The sequence below is a fragment of the Equus caballus genome, chromosome 7 (assembly GCF_041296265.1).
Source record: "Equus caballus isolate H_3958 breed thoroughbred chromosome 7, TB-T2T, whole genome shotgun sequence".
In the NCBI taxonomy this organism is placed as follows: Eukaryota; Metazoa; Chordata; class Mammalia; order Perissodactyla; family Equidae; genus Equus; species Equus caballus.
This window is the reverse complement of record NC_091690.1, coordinates 64,409,142-64,434,630: the sequence shown is the minus strand read 5'-3', so window position 1 is coordinate 64,434,630 and position 25,489 is coordinate 64,409,142. Positions and strand designations below refer to the sequence as shown.

Here is a 25,489-nt window from a genome sequence, read left to right as displayed (position 1 = left end):
GGACAAACCTCCTGAGGCAGGGGTGTACCTGGTGTGTTTGAGTAACAGCAAGTCAGTGTGGTTGGAACAGAAGTGAGGGGGTGAGTAATAGATGATGAGAACAGTGAGGTAACAGGAGCCATTGGAGGATTTTGAGCACAGGAGTGACATGATCTGACTATATTTAAAAACATCATTTTGGCTATTATTTTTGTAACAGATTGCAGTGAGGCTGTAGAAGAGGCAAGGGCAGAAATAGAGCAATTAGGAGCCTGATGCAATAATTTAGGCTACAATTGGGTTGGACCAGAGTAGAGACAGCAAAGATAGTGAGAAGAAATTGGGGTCTGTGTATATTTTAGAGATAGAACCAATAAGATTTGCCGATTGATTAGATGTGGAGAGTGACAGAAAGGGAAGTCAAGGATGTCTCCAGTATTTTTGGCCTGAACTACATGGAAAGGAGAGAGTTTCCATTAAGTGAGAATGGGAAAGACTACATAAGGAAAATGCGTGCGAGAAGGATAAGGAGTTTACTTTTTTGACAGGTTAAGTTAGAAATGCCTATAAGATGTGTACATGATGAGTGAGGAGTTAGAAGAGTCTTGAAGTTTCAGGGGGAGTGTTTTTTGTTTTTTTTTTTTTGTTGAGGAACCTTGGCCCTGAACTAACATCTGTTGCCAATCCTCCTCTTTTTGTATGTGAGCCATTGCCAAAGCATGGCCACTGACAGATGAGTGTTGTAGGTCCACACCTGGCTGCTGAAGTGGAGCATGCCGAACTTAACCACTAGGCGACCGGGGCTGGCCCCAGGGGGAGTTTTTTAGTGGGAAGTTCAGCTGAGAAAATGTGGAGTGGCATGTGCCAGCCACTTATCTTTTGGCATTGTGACTTCTTGTTTCTCCTGGGCTATACTGGCCACTTGGGTACTGCCCTACTTCTCTAGAGTCAAGATTTGTGTATTGATCGGGCTATTTCCCAGTCACTTCTCAAAAAGTGTAAAGGCTCTCTTATTCTTTGTAATCATTATCTCTTAGCTTGTAATACCCCAGAACCATTCCTGTGTTTTGCAGATTTTGGGTTGTGGTTCTCCTTCAGTCTGATTCAATATATTTTCTTTCAGGGATTCCTTAACATTTCTTGTCGTTCATGATGTTCTTGTTTGTTTTTCTTGTCCTTTATGGCTTTTTTAAAAAAATACCTTTTCTATTATTTTCAAGGATTTAGAGTAGAAATAGTGAGGTAGTGTGTCTGCTTAGTCTGTAGTTTTGATCCAGTGTTCTTGTTTATAATAAAAATAATAAGTGTTTATGGAAAAGTGACAAAATACATAGTGATAAAAATAACATTCATATTTGCATAGTGACTATTTTAGTTTATTCTACTTTTTTTCAAAATATTGAGATAAATTTATCTTATCTGTCATCTCTCTATCTTACATAGTGAGCATTTCTCATGTACTTATAAACTGCAAATTGGGGTTTCACTTTCCAGAAGATTTTCTGGGGCCTGCTCTTTGGTGACCCTCATGTAGCCTCTCTGTACTCACAGTAAGTGTAACCGTGCAAACATTTTGTCTGTTGCTTTGGCATGGCAGAAGGCTGACACATAGGGAGATGTAGGCGGAGAAAAGGTCTGTTCTGTTTGCTCAGAGTAAGTCCCTGTTAGGTAGGGCCGGGATGGTCCTCTCCCTATGAGGATTAGAGCCAATGTGTTACTTTTTTCCCCAGATATTTTATTGTTAATTTAAAAAATAAACTTTTTTCTCTCTCACTTTTAGTTCACTTAGCAGCCATGGAAGGCCACCTTCACTGTTTTAAATTCCTACTCAGTAGAATGAGCAGTGCAACACAAGCTTTAAAAGCCTTCAATGATAATGGAGAAAATGTGTCGGACCTGGCCCAGAGGTTCTTTAAGCAGAACATTTTACAGTTTATCCAAGGGGCTGAGTATGAAGGAAATGATCCAAAAGATCAGGAAAGTAAGTAATAAGCCTGAAATATTTTAGCATTTGATAAGCGGAATAAATGGAAAAGGAAAGAGAGAGATTTTAAGGCAAATGTTATATTAAAATATGTTATATATCATTGTCCACACATTCACCCAGATTCGTTTCTTTATTCAATATTTTAGGCAGTTTTAGCTTTTTAATTCAGATCTTTGATCTCCATCAAGTTAAATTTTAGATACTGAGTGAAATAAAGTGTTGTTTTAAAAATTTTTTGTTTTTTTATTTATAGCTGCTTGTCCTAGCACCATTTTTTTTGGAAAGACTTCCTTTTCCCCATTGGAATACCTTGGCAGCTTTGTCAAAAATCAGTTGCCTGTATATGTATGGGTGTATTTCTGGCCTCTGCATTCTGTCTTATTGATATATCTGTTTATTTGACAATACTACGCTGTCTTGATTGCTGTAGCTTTATAGTAAGACTTAGAATCAGGTGGTGTAAGTCTCCAACTTTGTTCTTTTTAAAATAATCTTGGGCTGTTCTGAGTTGTTTTCTTTCCATGTGAAAAATGAGAGTAGCTGCATCTCAGAGTTGTTAAGAGGATTAAATGAGGCAATCCTTACAAATGCTTACTGTTGTGCCTGATATTCAGTAGGGGCTCAGTATATGTAGTTATTATTGTTAAAAACATTTTATCAAGTATCTACTATGTGCTAGGCACTAGGTCAGGTACATTCACACATGTATGTGTATTTGTATATGTATACATACACACATATACTTTATCTGCTTCCAGTTTATTTTACTTTCTTTACTTTCTTGAAAATAGAGAGAGTGGTCTGTAAATGCAGTACTTAACACTAAGTGTGTCTTTATATAAAGGGTTGAAAATGGCCATCTCCTTGCCTTTTGTGGTGACATGAAGGAAAAGGGGAATATGGCTAAGAATAGTTCTGGTACAGTACTTCTCCTGGCATGTTTGAGGTCCTGAGTGGTGGAAAGCCTGCACAATTAATAATAATCTTATTTTATGATTCTCTTTTTATTACTTGTCATTGCATCAACTGAACGAATTCCAATATAACATTCTCATACTTAAGTTAATATTGGAACCTGAAATGTGTGACTGTTTAAGGCAGGGAAAAAGAATGAACTCATGTGTTTACTGAAATGCTGAATTTTTTATTCATAGCTTTAGCATTTCCAGGTCATGTGGCTGCCTTTAAGGGTGATTTGGAAATGCTTAAGAAATTAATAGAAGATGGAGTAATTAATATTAATGAACGTGATAATAATGGATCAACTCTTTTGCATAAAGGTAAGTTATGATTCCTGTTTCATTTTCAGTTCTAACACAATTGTTGTTGAGTTACTTATCTCTTAAAATAAGTATCCATCGGAAACACACGAAAATGTAAAACTTTTCCTGATACCCTACTACGTATCAGTCTACCTTGTATAGTAGACAGAATGCTTAATTTTTTTGGGGGGGGGGCGGAGATTAGCCCTGAGCCAACTGCTGCCAATCCTCTTCTGAGGAAGACTGGCCCTGAGCTAACATCCATGCCCATCTTCCTCTACTTTATATGTGGGACGCCTGCCACAGCATGGCTTGACAAGTGGTGCCATGTCTGCACCCAGGGTCCCCACCGGTGAACCCAGGGCCGCCGAAGTGGAAAGTGCGCACTTAACCGCTGCGCCACTGGGCCGGCCCCAAGAATGGTTAATTTTTAATTCAAGTGTGATATTACTTTTATGATGACAGGCATTCACACACTATCACATTTGAAGGTAATTCCAATAGAAATTTTCTTGTGACATTTTCGTGTTAGTTAAGATGTGAAATTCAGTGCTAGAGAAGTTTCTTAGGACTAACATTTTCTTTGGACTAAAAATTACCTATTAATTCATGCTAAAACAGGAACCATATCTCTTGAAAAAAGTATAGCAGAATTTCCTTCTTTAGACCTTTTAACTGCAAAAAATGTTTTTTTTTTAAAGATTTTTTTTCTTTCTTTTTTCCTTTTTCTCCCCAAAGCCCCCTGGTACATAGTTGTATATTCTTCGTTGTGGGTCCTTCTATTTGTAGCATGTGGGACGCTGCCTCAGTGTGGTTTGATGACCGCACCCAGGATTCGAACCAATGAAACACTGGGCCGCCTGCAGCGGAACACTTGAACTTAACCACTTGGCCACGGGGCCAGCCCCTGCAAAAAATGTTTCTACTTCCATAGAAATATCAGTGAACATTAGATTTGAGCACATTTTCAAGATGTCTACCACTTTTCTCTGTACTGTTCTTCTTTCTAGGTGGAATTCTAAAATATTGATCAATTTTTTTGTTTTTTAATTAGACATTGTCAAATTTTCAGTTTAGGTTTGGGACTATATACTCTAGGATTTATTCTTGCCAGTCTTCCTTTTGGTTATAAAATCAAAAGCCAACTCTTTAATGTACTGCACCTGAAATTTCCATTCTGCTTCATTTATTATATTATAAGTTTCTTCATAATCTGATGGCAGCTAATTCTTGTAAAAGTCTTAGAATGAAAAGACAGGAGGTTTGTTAATATGGTCGTATGTTTGAATTGGACTTGATTTCATAAATAACTTTTGGCAGTCCCAATCACAGATTATCTTCCTGTTGGTTAGGTTCTTAGCTTAATTATTAGTTTAATTCATAATGTATCTCAAGTATAGAATCTAAGTGCCATGTGGTGTGCCAACAGTTTTATAAGTGAGAAAATGTGAGTGGAGTGGGAAGAAGAGGTTTTTCCTATACATAGAGAGGTCACCACATTGGTAAACTCTCTACCCTAAACTTGGAGAATCTTGCTCTCTCTCTCTCTCTGCTGGCTGTTTAGGGGTTAAGCTCTTCACCATGGTATTTGTGAATGGGGAGGAGACTTTAAATGTGCATAAAGTATTTTTCTAAAAAATTTGGTGCCCTGGAGCAAAGCCCCGTTTCGTATCCTAGATACAACCAGTTTTTATTGCTAAAGTGTATGTGTAGTGTCATTTAGACATGGTAGCGAAAGAGAGATTCACTCATGGTGCTTAGAGTGCATCTTTGGGAGAATGATAAATTAAGTTTCATTGATGGCTGGTTTTCAGCCTTTCTCAGTATTTCTTCACCACTTGACTGAGATGGAATCAGGAATCTGGAAGAAGATTCTGGAGAGACTGATGTATTACAACAGAGTGTTTGGGATGCAGGTATTGTGAGAAGGTGGGAGAGTGAAAGTGAGGAGGAACCAGAAGCGTTTGTCCTTTGCCGCTTCTCTTCAGTCTGTCCAGTAAGGACTCTGGGGCCAGGGCTGGATCCACTGGTGTGGTGGAGGGGTGATAAGTGGCTACAGCTGAGGGAAGGGGCATTTTTATGTACATTAGGCTTCTCCTGGGGAACATCTGTGTGTTTAGATCATATCCAAATTGGGTAAATAAAAGTTCATGTCTCCTTATAATTTACTTCACTTTTCCCTCACTTGTCAATCTGTCTCTTTTCCTTTCATTTTAATTTTGATTCAGTAAATAAGCTACAATATCTATTATTGAGGCATTCTTCTTTGTCATTTAGTGATTGTTAAATCCCAGTGACTTCTCCTCTATTCATTTGCTCTTAAACCATAATTACTTTAAATCATTTCTTAAAAATTTCTAGCCACTGCATAGTTTTATCTTGTTCTCTTATAAAACATTGATAAAATTAATCAACCTATCCTAATCAATATACAATAATGATCTTGGGTAAAAATCCTTTTATCGTACAGTCGTGTGCCTCATAATGACATCTCAGTCAATAATGGACCACATATACAATGGTGGTCTCATAAGATCGGTACCATATAGCCTAGGTGTGTAGTAGGTATACCATTTAGGTTTGTGTAAGTGCACTCTGTGATGTTTTCACAACAATGAAATCGCCTAACGATGCATGTTAATGTGTATCTCAGAGTGTATCCCTGTCGTTAAGCAACGCATGACTGTATTTCATTGTAGGTAAATTACTTAGGCCTACCCCATGTAAACATTACCTATGTAATAAAATGGAAATGGTGGGTTAAACTCATTCTGTCTTATAAAACTCACCATTATCTGTGATTCATAAATGTGATTTTGTAACTCTTAAAGTCAGAATATGTTGCTCTTTTTGCCTACAGTTGGGGTTATTTCTAAAGGTCTGGGAAATCCCCTAGTGTTCTTTGTTAGCTGGTTTTGAATTCACTTGGGAGAGAGAGAAACCCCAGGTCTTCAGGAGACAACTCTGAGTTTGGCAGATGGCTCTGAGTCAAGTAGAGAAGGGCAACACGAGAGTTCTTACAGACCTTTCGTAAGCTGGGCTCTAGGGCTGTAGTGATGGGGTCACTTTGTCGTTGGATCTGGCTTTGTGTCCTCTCCTCTCTGTTGCCAGTATTGGAGGTGGATTCACTTTTTAAGGTACCAAAGTCATACCAAAGTTCCTACTCTTTGATTCATTTTACAGAGGCATGTATATATTCAGCACCAAGATGTGCCCACACCATGCAGACAGTATGAGATCTTGTTAAGATATGAATACTGTTGGGGCCGGCCCCGTGGCCGAGTGGTTAAATTCATGCACTCTGCTTCGGTGGCCCGGGGTTTCGCCGGTTCGGATCCTGGCCACGGAAATGGCACTGCTCATTGGGCCATGCTGAGGTGGCGTGCCACATGCCACAACTAGAAGGACCTACAACTAAAAATATGCAACTATGTACTGGGGGGCTTTGGGGAGAAGAAGGAAAAATAAAAAGAAAAATCTTAAAAAAAGATATGAGATACTGTTAAGGGATACATACTTATACTATGAACAACTAGAGATTTCTACAAGTTAGGATGTAATTAATGGTAAAAAGTATTTGGTTATTAAAATACAGACAATAGGAATTCAGGAATAGGAGTTGAGGAACAGAGGAAGTTGCTGAGGGTTAAATTATTGAGGAAGTCTTCATGGGAATTCAGAAATAATACCTTATGTTTATATGATACTCAAAGGGTGCAAAACTGTCATCACACTTAATCTTTATTGTAATTTTATGAAGCAGCAGTGTACTCTCCTTGTAAATATGAAATCATCTTTGTAAAAGATGGGGAAATTTAAGTCCAAAGGGATCAAGTTTCTTAACAGAGGTACATAGCTAGTAAGAGCAGAGACAAGATTTCATTCATTTTTTTCGTTCATTCATTCACACATCAACTCTATAGATATTTATTGAGGGTCTGTATGTGCCGGCCACTTGTTAAGTTCTGTTCTGTCCTCTAGTCTCATGGTTTAGTAGACCTAAACTCAGATCTTTTAAGTCTACTAAGGTTTTTTCCCACAGTTTCCCCAAGTCTTGAGATGGACCTAGAAGGATGGGTAGGAGTTGGAGCACATAGTTGAGAGATGGGCATTAGGTGAGAAAACACATAAGCAGAGTAGTGGAGGTGAAAATTAACATTGAGTGCATGTGTTTTGAGGCCAAGATTTTGGAAAATGTGGTAAACAGTTTAGATAATCAACGAGGGGCCTGTAAATTTTGAGTTGTGAGGGTCACAGGAATAAGCTATAAGATGGTGAATGATTTTCGAAGTCGGTGTGGGTCCCTATGGCTGGATTGTGCTCACATTCTGGTCTGATACAAGATTGGTTAGGAGCTGTAGACAGATGAGCACTGGATGAGGATTAGAAAAACCTAGATTCTAGTTTCAAATCTCTTACTAGCTGTTTGATGTTAAATAACCCTTTTGAACTTCAACTTTTATATTTGTATAGAAAGTTTTCTGTATAGGGGCCGAGCACAGTAGATATTTGATTAATTGTTTGTCTAATGAGTGAATAAATGAAATAGGAACAATAACATCTGCCCAACCTACATTTGTTGGTTATTGCTAGGATCAGTACTTATGAAATTACTCTCTAATGGTACTGTCCAAAATTTCAGAAAATTGTTAGTAATAACAATAACTTTTTTGTGTATTTTCTGATTATTATTATTATTTTTTACAGCTGCTGGACAAGGCCACATAGAGTGTTTGCAGTGGATAATTAAAATGGGAGCAGACAGTAATATTACCAACAAAGCAGGAGAGAAACCTAGTGATGTGGCTAAGAGGTATCCCGGTCTGTTTTGCTCCTTTGTTTTGTTTTTGAAGTTTCGCATATACTCTCTTATACTCAGGAATCTCTGAAGATTTAATGGAATTATATGCTGATGCAATGACAATTTTCAAGCTGAATTGACATTTGATAGTATATCAGCTCTTCTCTCTAAAGCAGTGATTCTCAACTGGGAGGTAGTATTGTCTCCTTTCCTGGTGGGGAGGGACATTTGGAAACGACTGGAGACCATCACTAATATCTAGTAAGGTCAGGTCCAGGAGTGCAAAATTTCCTACAGTGCTCAGAACAGTGGTGCACAATGAATTGTTCCCACAAATGCCAGTACCTGTTGAGAAATATTGTGTGAAAAAAAGGAGTAATCAAAAGGAGTCATATGGGTTTTGAAACAGATTTTGATATTTATATTTGAATTAAATGTAACACCTGTTATTGAACACCTCCAGCTCATTCAAGTCAGGTCCTCGAGGAATCCATTGTTCTTCTGGCTGTTTTTTCATTCAACTTCCTATATACTTACCATGTTCCAAGTGCTATGGTTAGCATCAAGATTACAAAGATGAAAAAACACTGTCCTTGCCTTCAAGGAGCTTACAGTCTTGTGGAGAGACATATGTGCAAGCATAATTATTATTAATTATAATCATTATATCACATTACATGTTATGTATAAGGTACAGTAAAAAGTGCCCAAGTCTTCCTATTTGAAAGTTACAGAGGAGAAGCATTAATTCAGATGATGGTGAGAGTTATAAAAGAAACTTAGGGAGACAGAATTTATATAGAGGTCAGGGAAAACTTTTGGTTTTTTTTGAGGAAACATCATTCACCCTGACACTTGAAGGAGGAAGAGTTGTAAGATAACATCTTGTGTATTTGAGGAACTGCATGTGGTTCAGAACTGCTTGAATCTTAAAGTAGGAGTGTGGGCTAAAAGTTGCAACTGAGGCTTGGCAGGATGCAAGGACCTAATCGTTCGTTAAATTGTCATGCAATTTTTGTTTGTGAGTTCATATTCCTTAGAATTTTGTCTGTGGAATTTCTTTGAAGCTTTGCAGTGTGGTGTTGTTGTACTGTGTACCTATGATCTTTATCAACTCAGGCCCACTTTTTAGTTTTTATTTATTTATTTTTTATATTTTTTTTTGTTGAGGAAGATTGTCCTTGAGCTATTATCTGTTGCCAGTCTTCCTCTTTTTGCTTGAGGAAGATTGTCCCTGAGCTAACATCTATGTCACTCTTCCTCTATTTTGTATGTGGGATGCTGCCAAAGCATGGCTTGGTGAATGGCATGTAGGTCTTCTCCTGGGATCTGAACTTGCGAAACCCTGACTGCTGAAGTAGAGTGTGCAAACTTAACCACTATGCCACTGGGCTGGCCCCATTTTTATTTTTTAAAACAGCTTTATCAAGGTATAATATGCATACTATAAATTATGTACACATATTTATATAGTACAAACTGATGAATTCTGATATATGTATATACCTGTGAAACCATCATTACAATCAAGATAGTGAACATATCCATCATCCCAAAAGTTTTTTTGTGCCCTGTTGTAATCTCTCTCCCTACCACTGCTCCCCATTCCCCCTTCCCCAAGCAAACACTGATCTGCTTTCTGTCACTGTAGATTAATTTGCATTTTCTAGAGTTTTATATAAATGGAATCATACGGTATGTGCTTTTATATATCTGGCTTCTTTCACTCAGCATAATTATTTTGAGACTCATTCATGTGTATTAGTGGTTCATTTCTTTCTTATTGCTGAGTGGTAGTCCATTGCATGTAGAATTCCATAGTATTCCACAGTTTGATTATCCATTAACCTGTTGAAGGACATTTTGATTGTATCCATTTTTTGGTGATTATGAATAAAGCTGCTATAAACATTCATGTATAAGTTTTTGTGTGAACATAAGTTTTCATTTCTCTTGGGTAAATACTCAAGAGTAGGATTGCTGGGTCATATGCTAAGGCTATATTTAACTTTTCTAAGAAACTGCTGAAGTGACTTCCAAAATGACTGTACCAATTTGCATTCCCACCAGCAATGGATGAGAGTTTCTGTTGCTCTTTATTTTGTCAGCATTTGATATTGTCAGTTTTTTTTTAATTTTAGCAATTCTGATAGATATGTAGTGGTATCTTATTGTGGTTTTAATTTGCATTTTCTTAATGAAAAATGATTTTGAGCCTCTTTTCGTATACATATTTGCCATTTGTATATTTTCCTTTGGTGAATTGACTGTTCAGATCTTTTGTCCACTTTTTAAAATTGGGTTGTTTTCTTATTGTTGAGTTTTAAGAGCTCTTTATATATTCTGGGTGCTAGTTCTTTCTCAGATTTGTGTTTGCAAAGATTTTTCTCTCAGTAGTGGCTTGTTTTTTCATTCTCTTAACAATGTCTTTGTAGAGCAAAAGTATCAATTTATTCTTTTATGGATTATGCTTTTGGTATCATATCTAAGAAGTCTTTGTTTAATACCAAGTCACAAAGATTTTCTTCTATGTTTTATTTTAGATGTTGTATAGTTTTAGGTTTTACATTGAGGTCTATGATCCATTTTGAGTTAATTTTTTGTATATGGTATGAGGTACGCATCCAATTCTTTTCTTTTTGCATGTTTGTATTCAGTTGTCTTAGCACTATTTGTTCAAGAGGCTGTTGTTTCTCCACTGTATTGCCTTTGTGTCTTTGTCCAAGTCAATTGTCCATATATGTGTAGGCTTATTTCTGGACTCTGTATTTTGTCCATTGATTTGTCTAACTTTGTAGCAATATCACATGGATGATTTAGTACTATAAGTTTATCTGGAACTATTCATAACTTCTGGCCCACATTTCTTTGTCATTCAATCATCAAAATGCTAGGTATGAGTGTGGTGTTACAGAAATAACCTTGAATCTGGCATAAAGTAAATCCTCAGTAAATGATAGCTGTTAAATTACAACCTAGTAATAGAGGCAATGAATTCTATTAACCTTATAACTTCCTACATATGTTTATTACTATATTTTTAATGATTTGCAGTACCTGGTGAAAGGTAAGGATATATGTGTGCATGTGTGTGTGGTTATGTAAGTATGTGGAAAAAAATAGGATTTGAGGTTTTTGTGTTTAGCGAGTAATTCTCCATGTCCTAAGAGAAAGCATTAAACATTTCACTTAGTGAAACTATGGAAAAAATGTGCAGGTTACGTGCAATCACAATCAGTACAACTCCAAACCAAGAGTATATTACTGGAAGCTTCACAGAGATGTGGGAAAGAGCAAAGAAAATAGAAAATGCGGATGAAAAAGTCATTATTTTTCCATTAGATTTGAAAGCCATGCCAAGTGCATTGGCTGAGGAAGGATGAAGATTAAGAGGGCTGTAGCTATAATAAGCCCTAAAACTGGAACTGGAACCAACTTTACAATCTAAATTAAGCCATCAAAAAAGAGTAGTAAACACAAGTAATCGAGTAGGGTGTTTTTGGGTTTTCTATTCATTTAAGCAGCTCTGTTTGGGGGCCCCAAATATTCTTTTGATATTGGGTCTCCTCTCCCAGTTGGATTTTTTTTTCTTTCTTTTTTTTTTTTTTTTTGGGTGAGGAAACTTGTCACTGAGCTAACGTCTGTGCCAGTTTTCCTCTATTTTGTGTGTGGGATGCTGCCTCAGCATGACTTGATGAATGGTGTGTAGGTCTGGTCCTGGGATCTGAACTTGTGAAACCTGGACTGCTGAAGTAGAATGTACAAACTTAACCACTGTGCCACTGGGCTAGCCCCCTAGTTGGATTTTTGCCAATAAAAATTATGAAATTAGTCTTTATAACCTGACTGCTTGTCCTGACTGTCCAGGAACTGTTTGAATTTCCCACATCGCTGCACATACATTGCATTGTCACTGACCTTCAGATACAGTTTTGCTCCTTTACTGGTGGGTGGCTTGGTAGCATAATAGACAGAGTATAATTCCCTAAATTAAGTTCAAACTGCAGTTTCAATATGAAGAGGATTGTGGATCTTGTTAATTATTGATTCTTTCCTACAGGTTTGCCCATTTAGCAGCAGTAAAGCTATTAGAGGGCCTACAGAAGTATGATATTGATGATGAGAATGAAATTGATGAAAATGATTTGAAGTTTTTTATAAGACATGGTGTTGAGGGAAGCACTGATGCCAAGGATGATTTATGTCTCACTGAGTCTGATAAAACAGATGCCAGAAGTAAGTGTGCCACCTCTGTCATGATTTATCCTTTAAGAAATACCACAGCCAGTTTTTACCACAACTTTGGAAATTATTCTGAAGACAGTTACTATCTACAAAGTAAAATTCTTTGTTGTTTTTTGGGGGATCAGAACTAGTACAGATTTTTTTTTTTTTTTAAGATTGGCACCTGAGCTAACATCTGCTGCCCATCTTTTTTCTTCTTCTCCTTGTCTCCAAAGCCCCACAGAACCTAGTTGTATATTCTAGTCGTAGGTCCTTCTAGATCTGCTATGTGGGGTGCCGCCTTAGCATGGCTTGATGAACAGTGCCATGTCCACACCCAGGATCCAAACTGGTGAAACCCTGGGCCTCAGAAGCAGAACACGTGAACCTAACCACTGAGCCATGGGGCCAGCCCCCTACAAATGTTTGTACTAGAGGTTATTGACCATATAAAGAATGTAAGACATGATGTCTGTCTCTCAAAGAGGGAAAAGTTATACAAGAGGAAAAAATATTGAAGTGGAGCATAGGAAACAGGGAAAGAGACATCTCAAGAATTTCCATGGCAAATGATTTTTACAGATAATAATAGCAACAAATATTTAATGACTATCTACTATGTGCCAGACACTGTTGTAGATGTTGGAGAAACAGTGAAAAATGCAAAGTCCTCGCCCTGCCACCAGGAACTTACATTCTAGTGGTGGGAGTGGTTGGGGGAGGGTGACAAATAGTTAATAAGAAAATAGATAAAGAAAATAAAGTAGGGTGGTGCAGTAGATAAGACAACCGTTAGAGGAGGCCTGTATCAGAAGGTGACATTTGAGAAGAGACCTAAAAGATGAGAAGGAGCCATATGAGGATCTTGGAAGACCGTTCCAAGCAGAGGGAGCAGTCTGTGTAAAGGCCATGAGGTGGAATTGAGCTTGATCAGTGTGGCTGGAGTAGAATCACCAAGGAAGTGGTGACAGATAGGTGGAGAGGTAAGCAGGGGCCCAATCAGATCATATAGGTTCTAATAAAGATTATAGATTTATATTTTAAGCCGTTGGAAGGTTTTGAGGTGGGGAATGATGTGATCTGATTTATGTTTAAAGAGAATATCACTCTAGCTGTTGGGTGAAGAATAGACTGGGAGGTGAGGGGGAGCATAGTGTTTCAAGTGGATTATGAGTAGGTGGGAAGAGAACATACTCACCTGCCAATATAAGGTTAGATGAAGTTTCTGATGTAATTTAAATTTGCCAAGGATATTAAATTAGAATTTTACAAGAGCAGATGCAGAATGTCTGCTCAGATTTCCTGTGCTCCTAGAGTCCCTGATATGGGCCTGTAACTACCAGTGATGCTGGACAGCTCCATTCTTGTTTTATTTCGGCCTTTTTATACTTAAGGCTTTCATTGTCATTCCAGAAGAGCTTACATAAGCAATCTATGTATTTCCATTTAAGGTAATATTTATATATTAGGCTTTCTTGATTCTTGAACCAAACTCTGCATTAGTAAGACCATGATGAGGGAGAAAGCCAAATCAGGATCCAGTTGGCCTTGACTGGTTTTGCCTCTGAATTTACAGTGTTATGGAAAGCCCACTACCCTTCACAGGGCAAAAGTAGAAGAAAGGAGATCAGTTAGGGGGCTGTTCAGGAGAGAGTCGATGATGGCTTGTACTAGGTGGAGATGATGGGCATGGTGAGAAATAGTCAGATTTGGGTGTATTTCGAAGGATATGCTGATAGATTGGATATAAGGTATTAGAGAATGAGAGGAATCAAGTATGACTCTTAGATTCTTGGCTGGGCTACTAGGTAGTAAGTTTGAAAGGACTGTTCACAAAGGACAGAGTAGCAGGAAAGGCTTTTCAGAAGTGGAATTTGGACTTTACCTTGAAGGGCAGCCAGGACTTAGATAGACAAAACAGATAAGGAAGGCATTCTATTTGTCTAACATATATTTGAATTATACTGTGTGCATGGCCCTAGGCTAAGGGCTGTAACAGTGCATCAGAAATAGTCTTGCTTTCTGGAATTCGGAAAGTGTTCTGAACCTGCTCAATATACTACTAAAAGAAGTGACTGAAATTGTGTGTTATCAATTCTTTTTTTCTCTCCCATCATTCATCATATGTTTATGGAGTACCTGTTATGTGTCAGGCGCTGTTCCAGGTGCTAGCGTTACATTGGTGAACAGACAAATCATTTCTGCATATTTGCTTGTTTCCTAAACTGGTCTGATTTTTTATTTTTTAAAGCTATGAAAGTCTTGATTCTCTGTTCATTGATTCCCACAATGGCAAGATTAATAATCTACCATATTTGTTAGTGGGATTTCCTAAAATAGTTTTGTAATTTCATTTTTTCTTTCATACTAATTGCATTATGGAGACATATATGCCAAAGATTTAATTTTTGTGATTACCAACTGAATGACAGTCTTATCTCATTAAATGGTGTCTTACTGTGTTCAGGTTGCTGTGATTAAATATCATTGACTGGGTTGGTGGCTTAAACAACAGAAATTTATTTTTTCACAGTTTTGGAGGCTGGAAGTCCCAGATCAAGGTCTGGCAGGGTCTGTTTCTAGGAAGGACTCTCTTTCTGGCTTGGAGACGGCTGTCTTCTTGCTGCATCCTCACACCGGGGAGAGAGAGTGAGCGAGTTCTCTGGCGTCTCTTCTCATAAGGGTACTGATCCCATCGGACCAGGGCTCCACCCTCGTGACCTAATATAACCCTAATTACCTTCCAAGGGCTCCATCTCCAAATACCCTCACTTTGAGGGTTAGGGCTTCAACATATGGATTTTGAGGAGATACAAACATTGAGTTATGAACTCATTAACCATTTGTTTAACCATTATTCATAACTCATCATAACTCATAACTCATTGAGTTATGAACAAATGGTTAAACATTACTCCCAATTAGTGAGTAAAAGTGGGAATGTTTCTTCCTCTCAAGGGGATATGTGATTAGGTTGAAGCAAATGGATATCTAGGAGCTCTCAGGACAGTGACTTACATGACTTATATAACACTTATCTCAGTGTTATAATTATTGATGGTCAGAGAGCCATGGTTTGTACTTATGGGTGAGAAGAACTATTTCAGTGGAGCTCTTTCATAGAAGAAAGGTGAGAAGGATCTGTTTGGCTGAGACTCACCAAAACAAAGGCAGCTATAGGAAAGTTGAGTAGAGCTTGGGCATTGGATTCTGGCTTCGGGGCTTTACCACTCTCTAGCTGTGTTACTCTCTGAGCCCCAGTTTTCTCATCTATAAAAATGAGAATATTAACATAATGTCACTCTTACAGAGTTGTTGTAAAGATTAAATTAATCCACTAGAGAATGGGAAGTGCCTTGCCTGTGGTAGAAGCTCAGTAAATGTCAGTTCCCTTCCTCTTGATCTCTGGAAAGTATTTTCAGTTATTCTGGCAGAAAGAACTAGTTGTACCAAAACTATATTCTCTAAGGAAAATTTCTAATTTGTGTCTAGATTTTTAAATCAAAGTTTTAAAAGAGATCCCAGAACATTATGAGGGAGAACCTCACTCTCCAGGGGAGAGTGGAGCCCTCTTTTCTGGTGAGTGCAGCCAAGGGAAGACCTGAAGATGCTGACATAGGGGCTCCCGATAAACAGCCGATCTCAGTCACCCTACACTGAGGTCAGAGTTAATGATCCCTTCAGAATTTTCGGTCATCTTTATTTTAAATAACTTTATTGAGATGTAATTCACATACCATTCAGTTTAAGATACAATTTAATGGTTTTTAGTATATTCACAGATTTGTGCAACCATTACCACAATAAATTTTATAACATTTCCATCACCCCAAAAAGAAACCTCACGTCCGTTAGTAGTCACTCTCCATTACTCCTACCCTCTTCTCCGTGTCCCCCACACCCCATCTCTAGGCAACTGTTAAGCTGCTTTCTGTCTCTATAGATTTGCCTATTGTAGGCATTTCATATGAATGGAATGATACCATATGTGGTCTTTTGTGACTGGCTTCTTTCACTTAGCATAAAGGTTCATGTACATTTGTAACATGGATCAGTACTTCATTCCTTTTTATTGCCAAATAATATTCTTGTGTGGGTATACCACATTTTGTATATCCATTCATCAGTTGATGGACACTTGAGTTGTATCCACATTTTGGCTATTATGAATAATCCTGCTAAGAACATTCGTGTACATGTCTTCATGTGGAGATATATTTTCATTTCTCTGGGGTATATAGCTAGGTGCTAGAATTACTGGGTCATCTGGTAACTCTGTATTTAACATTCTGAGGAACTGCTAAACTGTTTTTCAAAGTGACTGCACCATTTTCCATACACACTGACAATGTATGAGGCTTCCAGTTTCTCCACATCCTTGCCAATACTTGTTATTGTTTGTTTTATGGATTATAGTTATTGTAGTGAGTGCGAAGTGGTATCTCATTGTAGTTTTGACTGGCATTTCCCTAAAGATTAATGATGTTGAATATCTTTTCATGTGCTCATTGACCACTAGTGTATCTTCTTTGAAGAGATGTCTATTCACATCCTTTGCCTATTTTTCAACTGAGTTGTTTATCTTTTTATTATTGAGTTGTAAGAGTACTTCCAGATGTAAGTTCCTTATCAGATATGATTTGCAGATATTTTCGCCGCAGATATTTTCTCCTATTCTGTGGGTTGTTTCTTAACTTTCTTGATGATGTACTTTGCAGTGCAAATTTGACGAAGTCCACTTTATCTACTTTTTATTTTGCTGTTTGTGCTTAGATTTCTTTTTGTTGTTTGCACTGAGAATTAGCAGGGACCTAGAACTGCAGAACATCAGCAGTGAGTTTGTAGAATTTGAGTTTCTTCTGAAATTGAGTAAGAGTTATTTGTGAGGGGTCATGTCAGTGAATCTCAAAATTTTTAAAAGATATTTCAGGAAAGATTGAGAACGTGACTAGAACAGTTTCCTACTGTAGTGTGTTAGCTACAAATGCGCCCTTACACCCTTGCCATACACTGAGGCTCTCTGGTGCCCAGCTCGGGTGCTTGCTGCTAGTGAAGTTACTATATATGAGGTCACATGCTATTTTCTTATCACTATTTAATTTTATTCCAGGGCGAAACCAGAGGACTAGACAACCTCTTCTTGGGACACTAGATTTTGCCAGAGCACCTAAAGGGGACTGGTTGGTTCTTGTCATTCCAGACTTCCTGGATAAGCATTCTTTAGTGAATTATGTTCAGGGTCACGGCATCATAGAACCCTATAACCATTTGAGATTTGACTCCTGGCTTGACATTCCTGTCACATGTTGTCCAGCATCCACTCAGTCACCTTCAGTGACAAGGCACCCACGATTGCCCAGGAGGCCCATTACCATCTTTTGACAGGGTTCTTGTGAGGATTAAAATGTGCAAGGTCCTTAGAGTAGGGTCTTGAACCTCATAGATACTCCACAAATACATGATAGCTCTTATTGCTTTTGTTGAAAGTTTCTCCTTTGTTGAGTTAAAATCTCACTTCCTGGAGTTAATCCCCATCCTAGTTCTTACCTCTGATGACCCCGTGGAACAGCTCTTTCCAAATATAGCCTTCAGATATTAAAGAAATTATTATTTAAGCTAAATAGCGATAGTTATTTTGATATTTTCTTATGTAACATTTTTAAGATCCCCTCTAGTTGCTTTCTAATAGTTACAGTGGTTCCCAAACCTGTCTGCCCATCAGAATTGTCTGAGGAGCTTTTACTGAGTACCGACACCTGCATTTGTTGGTTTGGTGTGGGGCTCAAACATGTGCATTTTCAAAAAGCACCTCAGTTGATTCTGATATATGCAGTTTTGAACCTGCAGCTCTAACCTATTGAGAGATAAATCCGTGTGGTAAGTGTTAGAAGTGTAAGTGTTAAATGTACGTGTGAGGTAAGTGTAAGTGTTAGAGAAGAGGCTGTGATTTGCTAACCTGATCCTGAAAGGCAGGGTTTCTCAACTTCTGTACATTGCCATTTTGGGCCAGATACTTATTTGTCAAGGGGGTTCTCCTGTGCATTTTAGGATGTTAAGTAGCATCCCAAGCCTCCACCCACTAGATGCCAATAGCCTGTTCCCCTCACCCACCAAGTTGTGACAAGCAAAAATGTCTCCAGATGTTGCCAAATGTCCTGTTGGGGAGAAAGTTGCTCCCGGTTGAGAACCTCCACAAAGGATAAAAAAATCACAGTTTGATAGTTAGAGAATAGCTGAAAGCAGCTGTCAACGCATTTCCTTCTCTCAGTATCCTCTTGCATAGATATTACACATGACTGATCTTAAATTTGGGGGCTGGATTAGTTCTGGTTTATTTTAAATGAATCAAGCATATTTCTGTTTGTCTAATTTTCTGACCTACTGTAGATTATGCATGGTCCTCTCATATACCACTAGTCCTAAAACATTGCTAGTCTTCTTTAAGCCTTCTTGTTCATAGTATTAATAGTCATAAAAATTTGATATATCCTCCAGTATCAGGAAAAGAATCCTCCACTTTCATATTTCATTGCTTGTTCATTGTAATATTCTGTTACTGATATTTATTCTTCTATGTGTGTGCCACCCTCCCACCATCCCCCTCCCCAAACCACACAGACACTGGCTCTAGAGGAAGAAGATGCTCCAGGACCAGCATCCTGTGAGCACATGAACTGTTATCTATCTAAACTAGGTTCCTATTCAACTCTGTCTTGCAGTGAGAGCTTATAAGAAAATAGTAGAATTGAGACACCTTCTGGAAATTGCTGAGAGCAACTATAAACACTTGGGAGGGATAACAGAAGAAGATCTAAAGCAGAAGAAAGAACGGCTCAAGTCTGAAAGGTAACGTCCTCAAAACTTTAATGGTTTATTTTTGGTTAGCTCTCTAAATGCCACATCAGAGTTTGTTGACCAACAACTTGTTTTTTCATCCCCACCAAAGGGTATAAGATTACATTCTGTTTTCCTCCTAAGCCCCAGGATGGAGAAGATTTAAGATTTTTTTTTAATTGTTGTAAAAATCCACATAACATAAAATATATCATCTTAATCATTTTTAAGTGTACAATTCAGTGGTGTTAAGTACATTACATTTTTGCACAATCTCCGGAACTTTTTTCTTCTTGCGAAACTGAAACTTTATAAGGAGTTAAGACTTTTTTGAGACTACAGCTACTTTGAGCTTTTTAACCAATACAAGTCTTTGGGGTACAAACTCTTGACCTTAGATCTAATTGTAAAGAAAAACTGGGTAAGTATTGGTTTGAAGGATGTCCTTTTGATATTGTTGTTATCTATTAGTTAGATCAGACTCACAATACAACAAAACATAGTTGTATTCCTCCGTCCTAGGGATGATTTTCCCTTCTTATTTGCTGAATTTTAGGCTTCCACAATTGACATTCTTTTTCCTTAGCCCCAGTCTTAATCCTACTCACTTTCATACCAGAGTTACTACTGTATACTCTTAGATTGTCCTCCTTGGGGCCTGACATCCAACCCAGCGTGCCTTGGGAATGCTCTTTCCTTCACCATCCAGCCGTAAGGCAAAAACCAAAGAAACAAAAAAACTGTGGTTCAAGTCACAGCATCTAGAGTAATCATGTTAAAACCTAAGTCAGATAAATCTCACATACTGTTGACTGAAAGAAGCCAGGCACACAAATGTGTGTAATGTACAATTTCATTTACAGGCATAGGCAAAACTAATCTACCATGATAGATATATCAGAATTATCAGATATTCACTGCCTATGGGAAGTGAGGATTGCCTGGGAAGAGCATGAGGGAGCCTTCTGAGGTGATGGAAATATTCTATATTTTGGTAGTGGTGGATGCAAGGGTTTATACATTAGTCAAAAGTCAATGAATTGTTCACTTGATACTTGTGTATGTCACTCAAAGTAAATTTTACATCATTAAAAAAAAAGCAAAACAAGTCTAAGTCAGGTCATGCCATTTCTCAGCTTAGACCCTCTGTTGTCTTCCCATTCACTCAGAGTAAAAGCCTAGGACCTTGGTCTGACGTATAAGGCCCTATTTGTCCTGGCTCTCTTTTACCTCTCTGACCTACTACTCTCCCTTTTTATACTTTAAACTACTCCAGCCACATTGGCCTCTTCCAATTCACCAGGCATACTTCTGCCTCATGGCCTTTGCACTTGCTATTCCCTCTGTCTGGAATGCCCTTCCCCTGGATGTCTACTTGATAATTTCTCTTACTTCCTTTAGGACTTTGCTCAGAAGTCCCCTTCTCAGTAAGGCCTTCCCTGGCCACTGTGTATGAAGTATTAACCCCTTCCTCGACAATGTTTTATATTACTCTTTCTTGCTTTCTTTTTTCTTCCTTACCATTTATCACCTGCCAATATACCATATTTTTACTTATTTCTTTACTGTCTGTCTTTTTCCACTACTAAAGTAAGCCCAACGAGGGCAGATTTGACTTGTTTTCTTTGCTACTGAATCCCTAGTGTCTGGCTCAGTGCTGACTCATAGTAAACTCTGAATACATGTTTGTTGAATAAATGATTTCTTTGTTTTATTGGCCCTAAATACAGTGCATGGATGTGTTTCACTATTACCAAAAATAGTTGTTAGTTGATGCTGGAGGTTGACTGAGAACAATTTTTTTTTTGATAGGACTGTCAAAGAGCTGCAGGACCAGCTGGAGTATGAACGACTACGCAGAGAAAAATTAGAATGTCAGCTGGACGGGTATCGAGCAGAGGTGGATCAACTCAGGGAGACACTGGAAAAAATTCAGGTCCCCAACTTTGTGGCTGTGGTTGGTGTCCTTCTTAACACATTTATCTTTCTCATGAAGTAGTATTCAAGAGTAGCTAAGAGTGCAAGTCTTGGACTGGGGCTTTTTGGGTTTGAATCCTGCCTATAACCCTTTTTGGCCTGGACAAATCATTTAACCTCTCTGTGCCTTAGCTGTAAACTGGAGATAATAAGTTGTACTTTCTAGAGTATTGTATGGATTAGAGAATATACATATGTAAATATATAACTATAGCTATATATATTCACACACATACATACATATATATCCATATATATATATAGGTTAGAATAGCAGTCTGTTCATAAGTGTGCAGTAATTATTGTTATTATTACCATATAGGGAAAAATATTTTTTTATAAGCGGAGTAATCAATAAGAATTCTAAGATAGCTAGAGAGTATGTATATTTTAACATTCAAATAGCCAAAATAAAGAGCTTTGAATGGAACCATGTAAGAAAGCTTCAGCTCCTCAAAAGAGCAGTTTTAAGAGTAGGAAGAGCCAGCATGGAAGTTGGCATAGCATCCCTTTGTTTAGATTACAGAGTAATAAAAACTAACATTTGTAACACTTTACCTTTACAAAGTTCTTTCACATGTTATCTTACTGTATGTCATTTGATCTGTCCTCATTTAAGATATGAGGAAACTAAGGCTCAGAGAAGTTCAGCAACTTGTCTAAAGTCACACAGCTAGGGGCTGGGCCGGTGGCACAGTGGTTAAGTGTGCACGTCCTGCTTCAGCGGCCCGGGTTCGCTGGTTCAGATCCCGGGTGCGGACATGGCACCCCTTGGCAAGCCATGCTGTGGCAGGCATCCCACATATAAAGTAGAGGAAGATGGACATGGATGTTAGCTCAGGGCCAGTCTTCCTCAAAAAACAAAAAAAAAAGATAAAGTCACACAGTTAGTATGGTGGGATCAGTACTCAGTATCTAGCTTTTAACTCCATAGCCTTAGCTCTTTCATAATTCCTGACTGGAATATTATGAACTTAGAATTCAGAATATACTCTAGAATATAGAAAAATGCTTAGAGTGACAAATAAAAAGGACAAATATGTTGAAGGAAGCTAAAAAGAAACTGATATGAGAAACGGAGAAAAAGAACAAAAACAGAAAAGCAGGTGGAGTATAGAAAATAGAGTGAAAGTGACAGCAAGAAGCGCCAGCGGTGTTGTATTTCTGGCATCTGGTCTCAGAGGAGAGCATGCTGGAAGTGCCCTGGGGAGATGCTGACTCTCACTCTCTTCTGAGTGAGGGCAGCCGTGCTGGGGCCCTGTGGATAGCTCATGTGACAGTGTGGGGATTCAGGTACGTTCCATATTTTCCTTCCACAGGAGAAGTTTTTTCTTTAGTCATCTTGCGTTCTAGACCTGTATCACCTCAAATCTGATCTCTAATGAAAACATCCTTGCTCTTTTTTGTTTTGCACAAAGTAATCATTAGCCTCTTTAATAACCACTTTTAGAATATTAAAGTAATATATGTGCTTGTCATAAAACGTTAAAAACAGGGCAGATGTTCCTCCCCGTGCCGAGTGTCACTCTCCAGAGGGAGCTGCTATTAATGGCTTGATGTGTCTCATATCAGACAACGTTCTACTCATCTACAAACACACATATATATTTCTAGCTTATACAAATTCAAACACTCTCTCTGGGTTTTGGTATCTCACCAGTGCTTAACTTTCCAGGGGATATAATTAATTATAATAATCCATTCTCTTCATTTTTGCAGTGCTCATTTTGTACCACCTTTAGCCCCCGGGGAAACTTGAGTATCGAGAGGCGAATCTGTGCAGCCTCTGTGATGCTGGCTGGAGGACACATACCTTTCATAACCTCCCACTTACACTCCAAATCCATTCCTTCCCCACCTTGTGGCAGGAGCTCTGCCGACTCCCGCAGTCTCCTCAAAGGCAGGAACGTATGTTGTTCTCCAGCTGCTGGATCTTTCAGGGATCACCAAGCTGCACATCTTCTTTTGAGTCATTCCAAATTGTCTACTTAGAAAACTTTTGTTTCTTAGCTATTTAAAAATATTATTTTCTTGCCCAGAAGAGTCTGTTCTCAGGGTTGGTCTTGATTTCATCCTCTACAGGACACCCTCCCTAGCCCGTGCTCTCTGCCAACCACGTGTAGGCTTTCACGAGAGCTGACTCAAGGGCCGTGTACTCTGGGCCCATCGTTCTTTGCAGTCCTGCTTTAGATTATCCAATTTTTGTAAATGAGCAAATGTCACTGACCTTTCATGGCAGCTGCAACCCTGGCACTACTTATTTTCTCGTGTGCAAAAGTTTTTAAGTCTCAATCTCATCATCTTTAAAATGAGGATAACACCTCATGAGATTGTACTGATGTTAAATGAAATCCTGTGTAGAACTCCTGAGGTATTTTTGTCTAGTAGTATTCATAGTATTATATTCTCCCTTCTTCATATCCTTTTCTCCTTTTCCTTCCTTCCTTTTCATTTTCTGTATTCAGGTTGAATAAACATAGTCAGTAGATAAATGTGTAGAGCCCTATGCATCTGAGAGTAGGAGGGGTTAGTTTATTTTGGAGTCTAAATATATAAAGTATAAATAAAATGAACGTTTCCTTCAGTGCTCATTTATATAGATTCTTCTCGGGAAGCTCTGACTAAACCTTTCTCCTGCCACCTTCTGGTCAGAACCTATGATTGCATGCAACTGTACGTAAGACTTTTACCCCTGGAAAAGAATCTGCAAAAGTATAATTTTTATCCAGAAAAAAATTCTTAGTGTAGTTTCTTAGGATAGTTTGACATATATAATGTAATGAAATAGTTTTTTGATAGTAGTAATAACTGGTTTTGATAATAACTATTTTTATAATGCTTTCTCACATGTTATCTCATCTTAGCCTGCATTAACCTACCTCACCAGCCTTATTTCTTTTTCTCTTCCCCTATATGTAGCCTGTCTTTTCTGGACTTGCCCCACACTTTCCCACCACCCAGCTTTGTCCATGTATCTTGAAGGCTCTCTATCAGCTCTGCCTCTCAAAATCCTCCAGGAACCATCTCGTTGGTCAACCCTTTCCTAATCCTCCTGATCACATATGATCTCTCCTTTTTTCACCAAGCTCTTTGTCCTGCTCTGAGGGTACCTCATCCTGTGTACTCTAGTTTAATTGGGCACTTACCCTACCTAGAGTATTGAAAATTCAAGGTCCATGAGATCATCTAACGTATCTTAATAAACATCTTCGTCATCATCAACAATAGCTATTGCATACTTGTTCTGTGTTGGGCTGAGTGCTGAGAACTTTGTATCTGGTAGGTGTTATTATCTTCATTTATGGATAAGGAACCAAATCTCAGATAAAATAAGGAATTTATGTAAAGTCACCCAGCTTGTTAGATGGGTAGCCATGATTTGAACCTCACTGTCTAGCCCAAAGTCTGGGCTTTTAACACCACTTTTTACTGCCATTATAACCCCCTTGCCCTTCCTGTGTGCTCGCTGTGCTTATAAAAAAATTTATTTTGAAAAATTGGTCTTTAAAAACATTTAATGATAGCTCTTTAATAGAGTTAATTTACTTATGAAAATTGAAATATGAAATTTATAATAATTTTGATAATGTTATTGATTGTGGAATTGTACACTTATTCAAACATTTATTTCAAGATGTGTCTTAAGTTTGAAGTTGAGGGTAATACAGCTTCTAAAAGATAACACAGTAGGAGATCTTCATGACCTTGGTGTAGAGAAAAAAATGATAGATTGGACTTCATTAAAATAAGACTTTAGTTCATCAAAGACAACATTAGCAGATTGAAAAGGCAAGCCAAAGAGTAGGAAAATACCTTCCTTGTAACCAAAATGTATAAAGAACTTATGCAAATCAATATAAAAAAGGCAAACAACCCAGTAAAAAACTGGGCAAGGTTTGAACAGGCACTTCACAAAAGAAGATATCTAAGTGGCCAATAGACATGGAAATGTACTCAGAATCATTAGTTATCAGAAATGTAAATTAACCAAACAAGATGCAAGTATATACCACCAGAATGGCTAAAATTAAAATAAAAAAAAATGAAATGGCTAAAATTAAAATAAAACAAAATGGTGAGGATGTGAAGCAATTGGAACTTTTATACACCACCGATGGGAGTGTAAATTGGTTTAAGCACTTTGGAAAAATTGTTTGTCAGTATCTATTAAAGCTGAACCTATATGTAGATACCTAGGACTCATTAATTCATAGTGGAATTAGTACATGTCTCTTAATGTACACAGAGGGGCATCAAAAGACATGTACAAGAATGTTCATATCAGCATTGTTATAAATATCCTCCAAACTAGAAAGAACCCAAATATCCCATCAACAATAAGAGTAAATACATTTTGATATAATCTATGAATTACTGCACTACACATCACTGTGGATAAATTTCGCAAACATGATGCTGAACAAA

At 37.9% G+C, this 25,489-nt stretch overlaps 1 protein-coding gene across 5 annotated transcripts in view; it reads left to right on the top strand.

Annotated features, from left to right (window-relative positions):
* ANKRD42 (ankyrin repeat domain 42) overlaps nt 1–25,489 on the top strand; it is a 179,320-nt gene that overhangs the window by 15,548 nt on the left and 138,283 nt on the right. For 4 of the 5 annotated variants that reach the window (XM_070272148.1, XM_070272150.1, NM_001433542.1 and 1 more), the window contains 6 exons: nt 1,760–1,960; nt 3,121–3,246; nt 7,936–8,041; nt 12,090–12,265; nt 18,973–19,099; nt 20,900–21,044. In XM_070272148.1, the coding sequence (XP_070128249.1) occupies nt 1,760–1,960; nt 3,121–3,246; nt 7,936–8,041; nt 12,090–12,265; nt 18,973–19,099; nt 20,900–21,044 (881 nt within the window). The remainder of the gene's footprint in view (nt 1–1,759; nt 1,961–3,120; nt 3,247–7,935; nt 8,042–12,089; nt 12,266–18,972; nt 19,100–20,899; nt 21,045–25,489) is intronic. The other variant, XM_070272151.1, reaches the window with a different exon arrangement.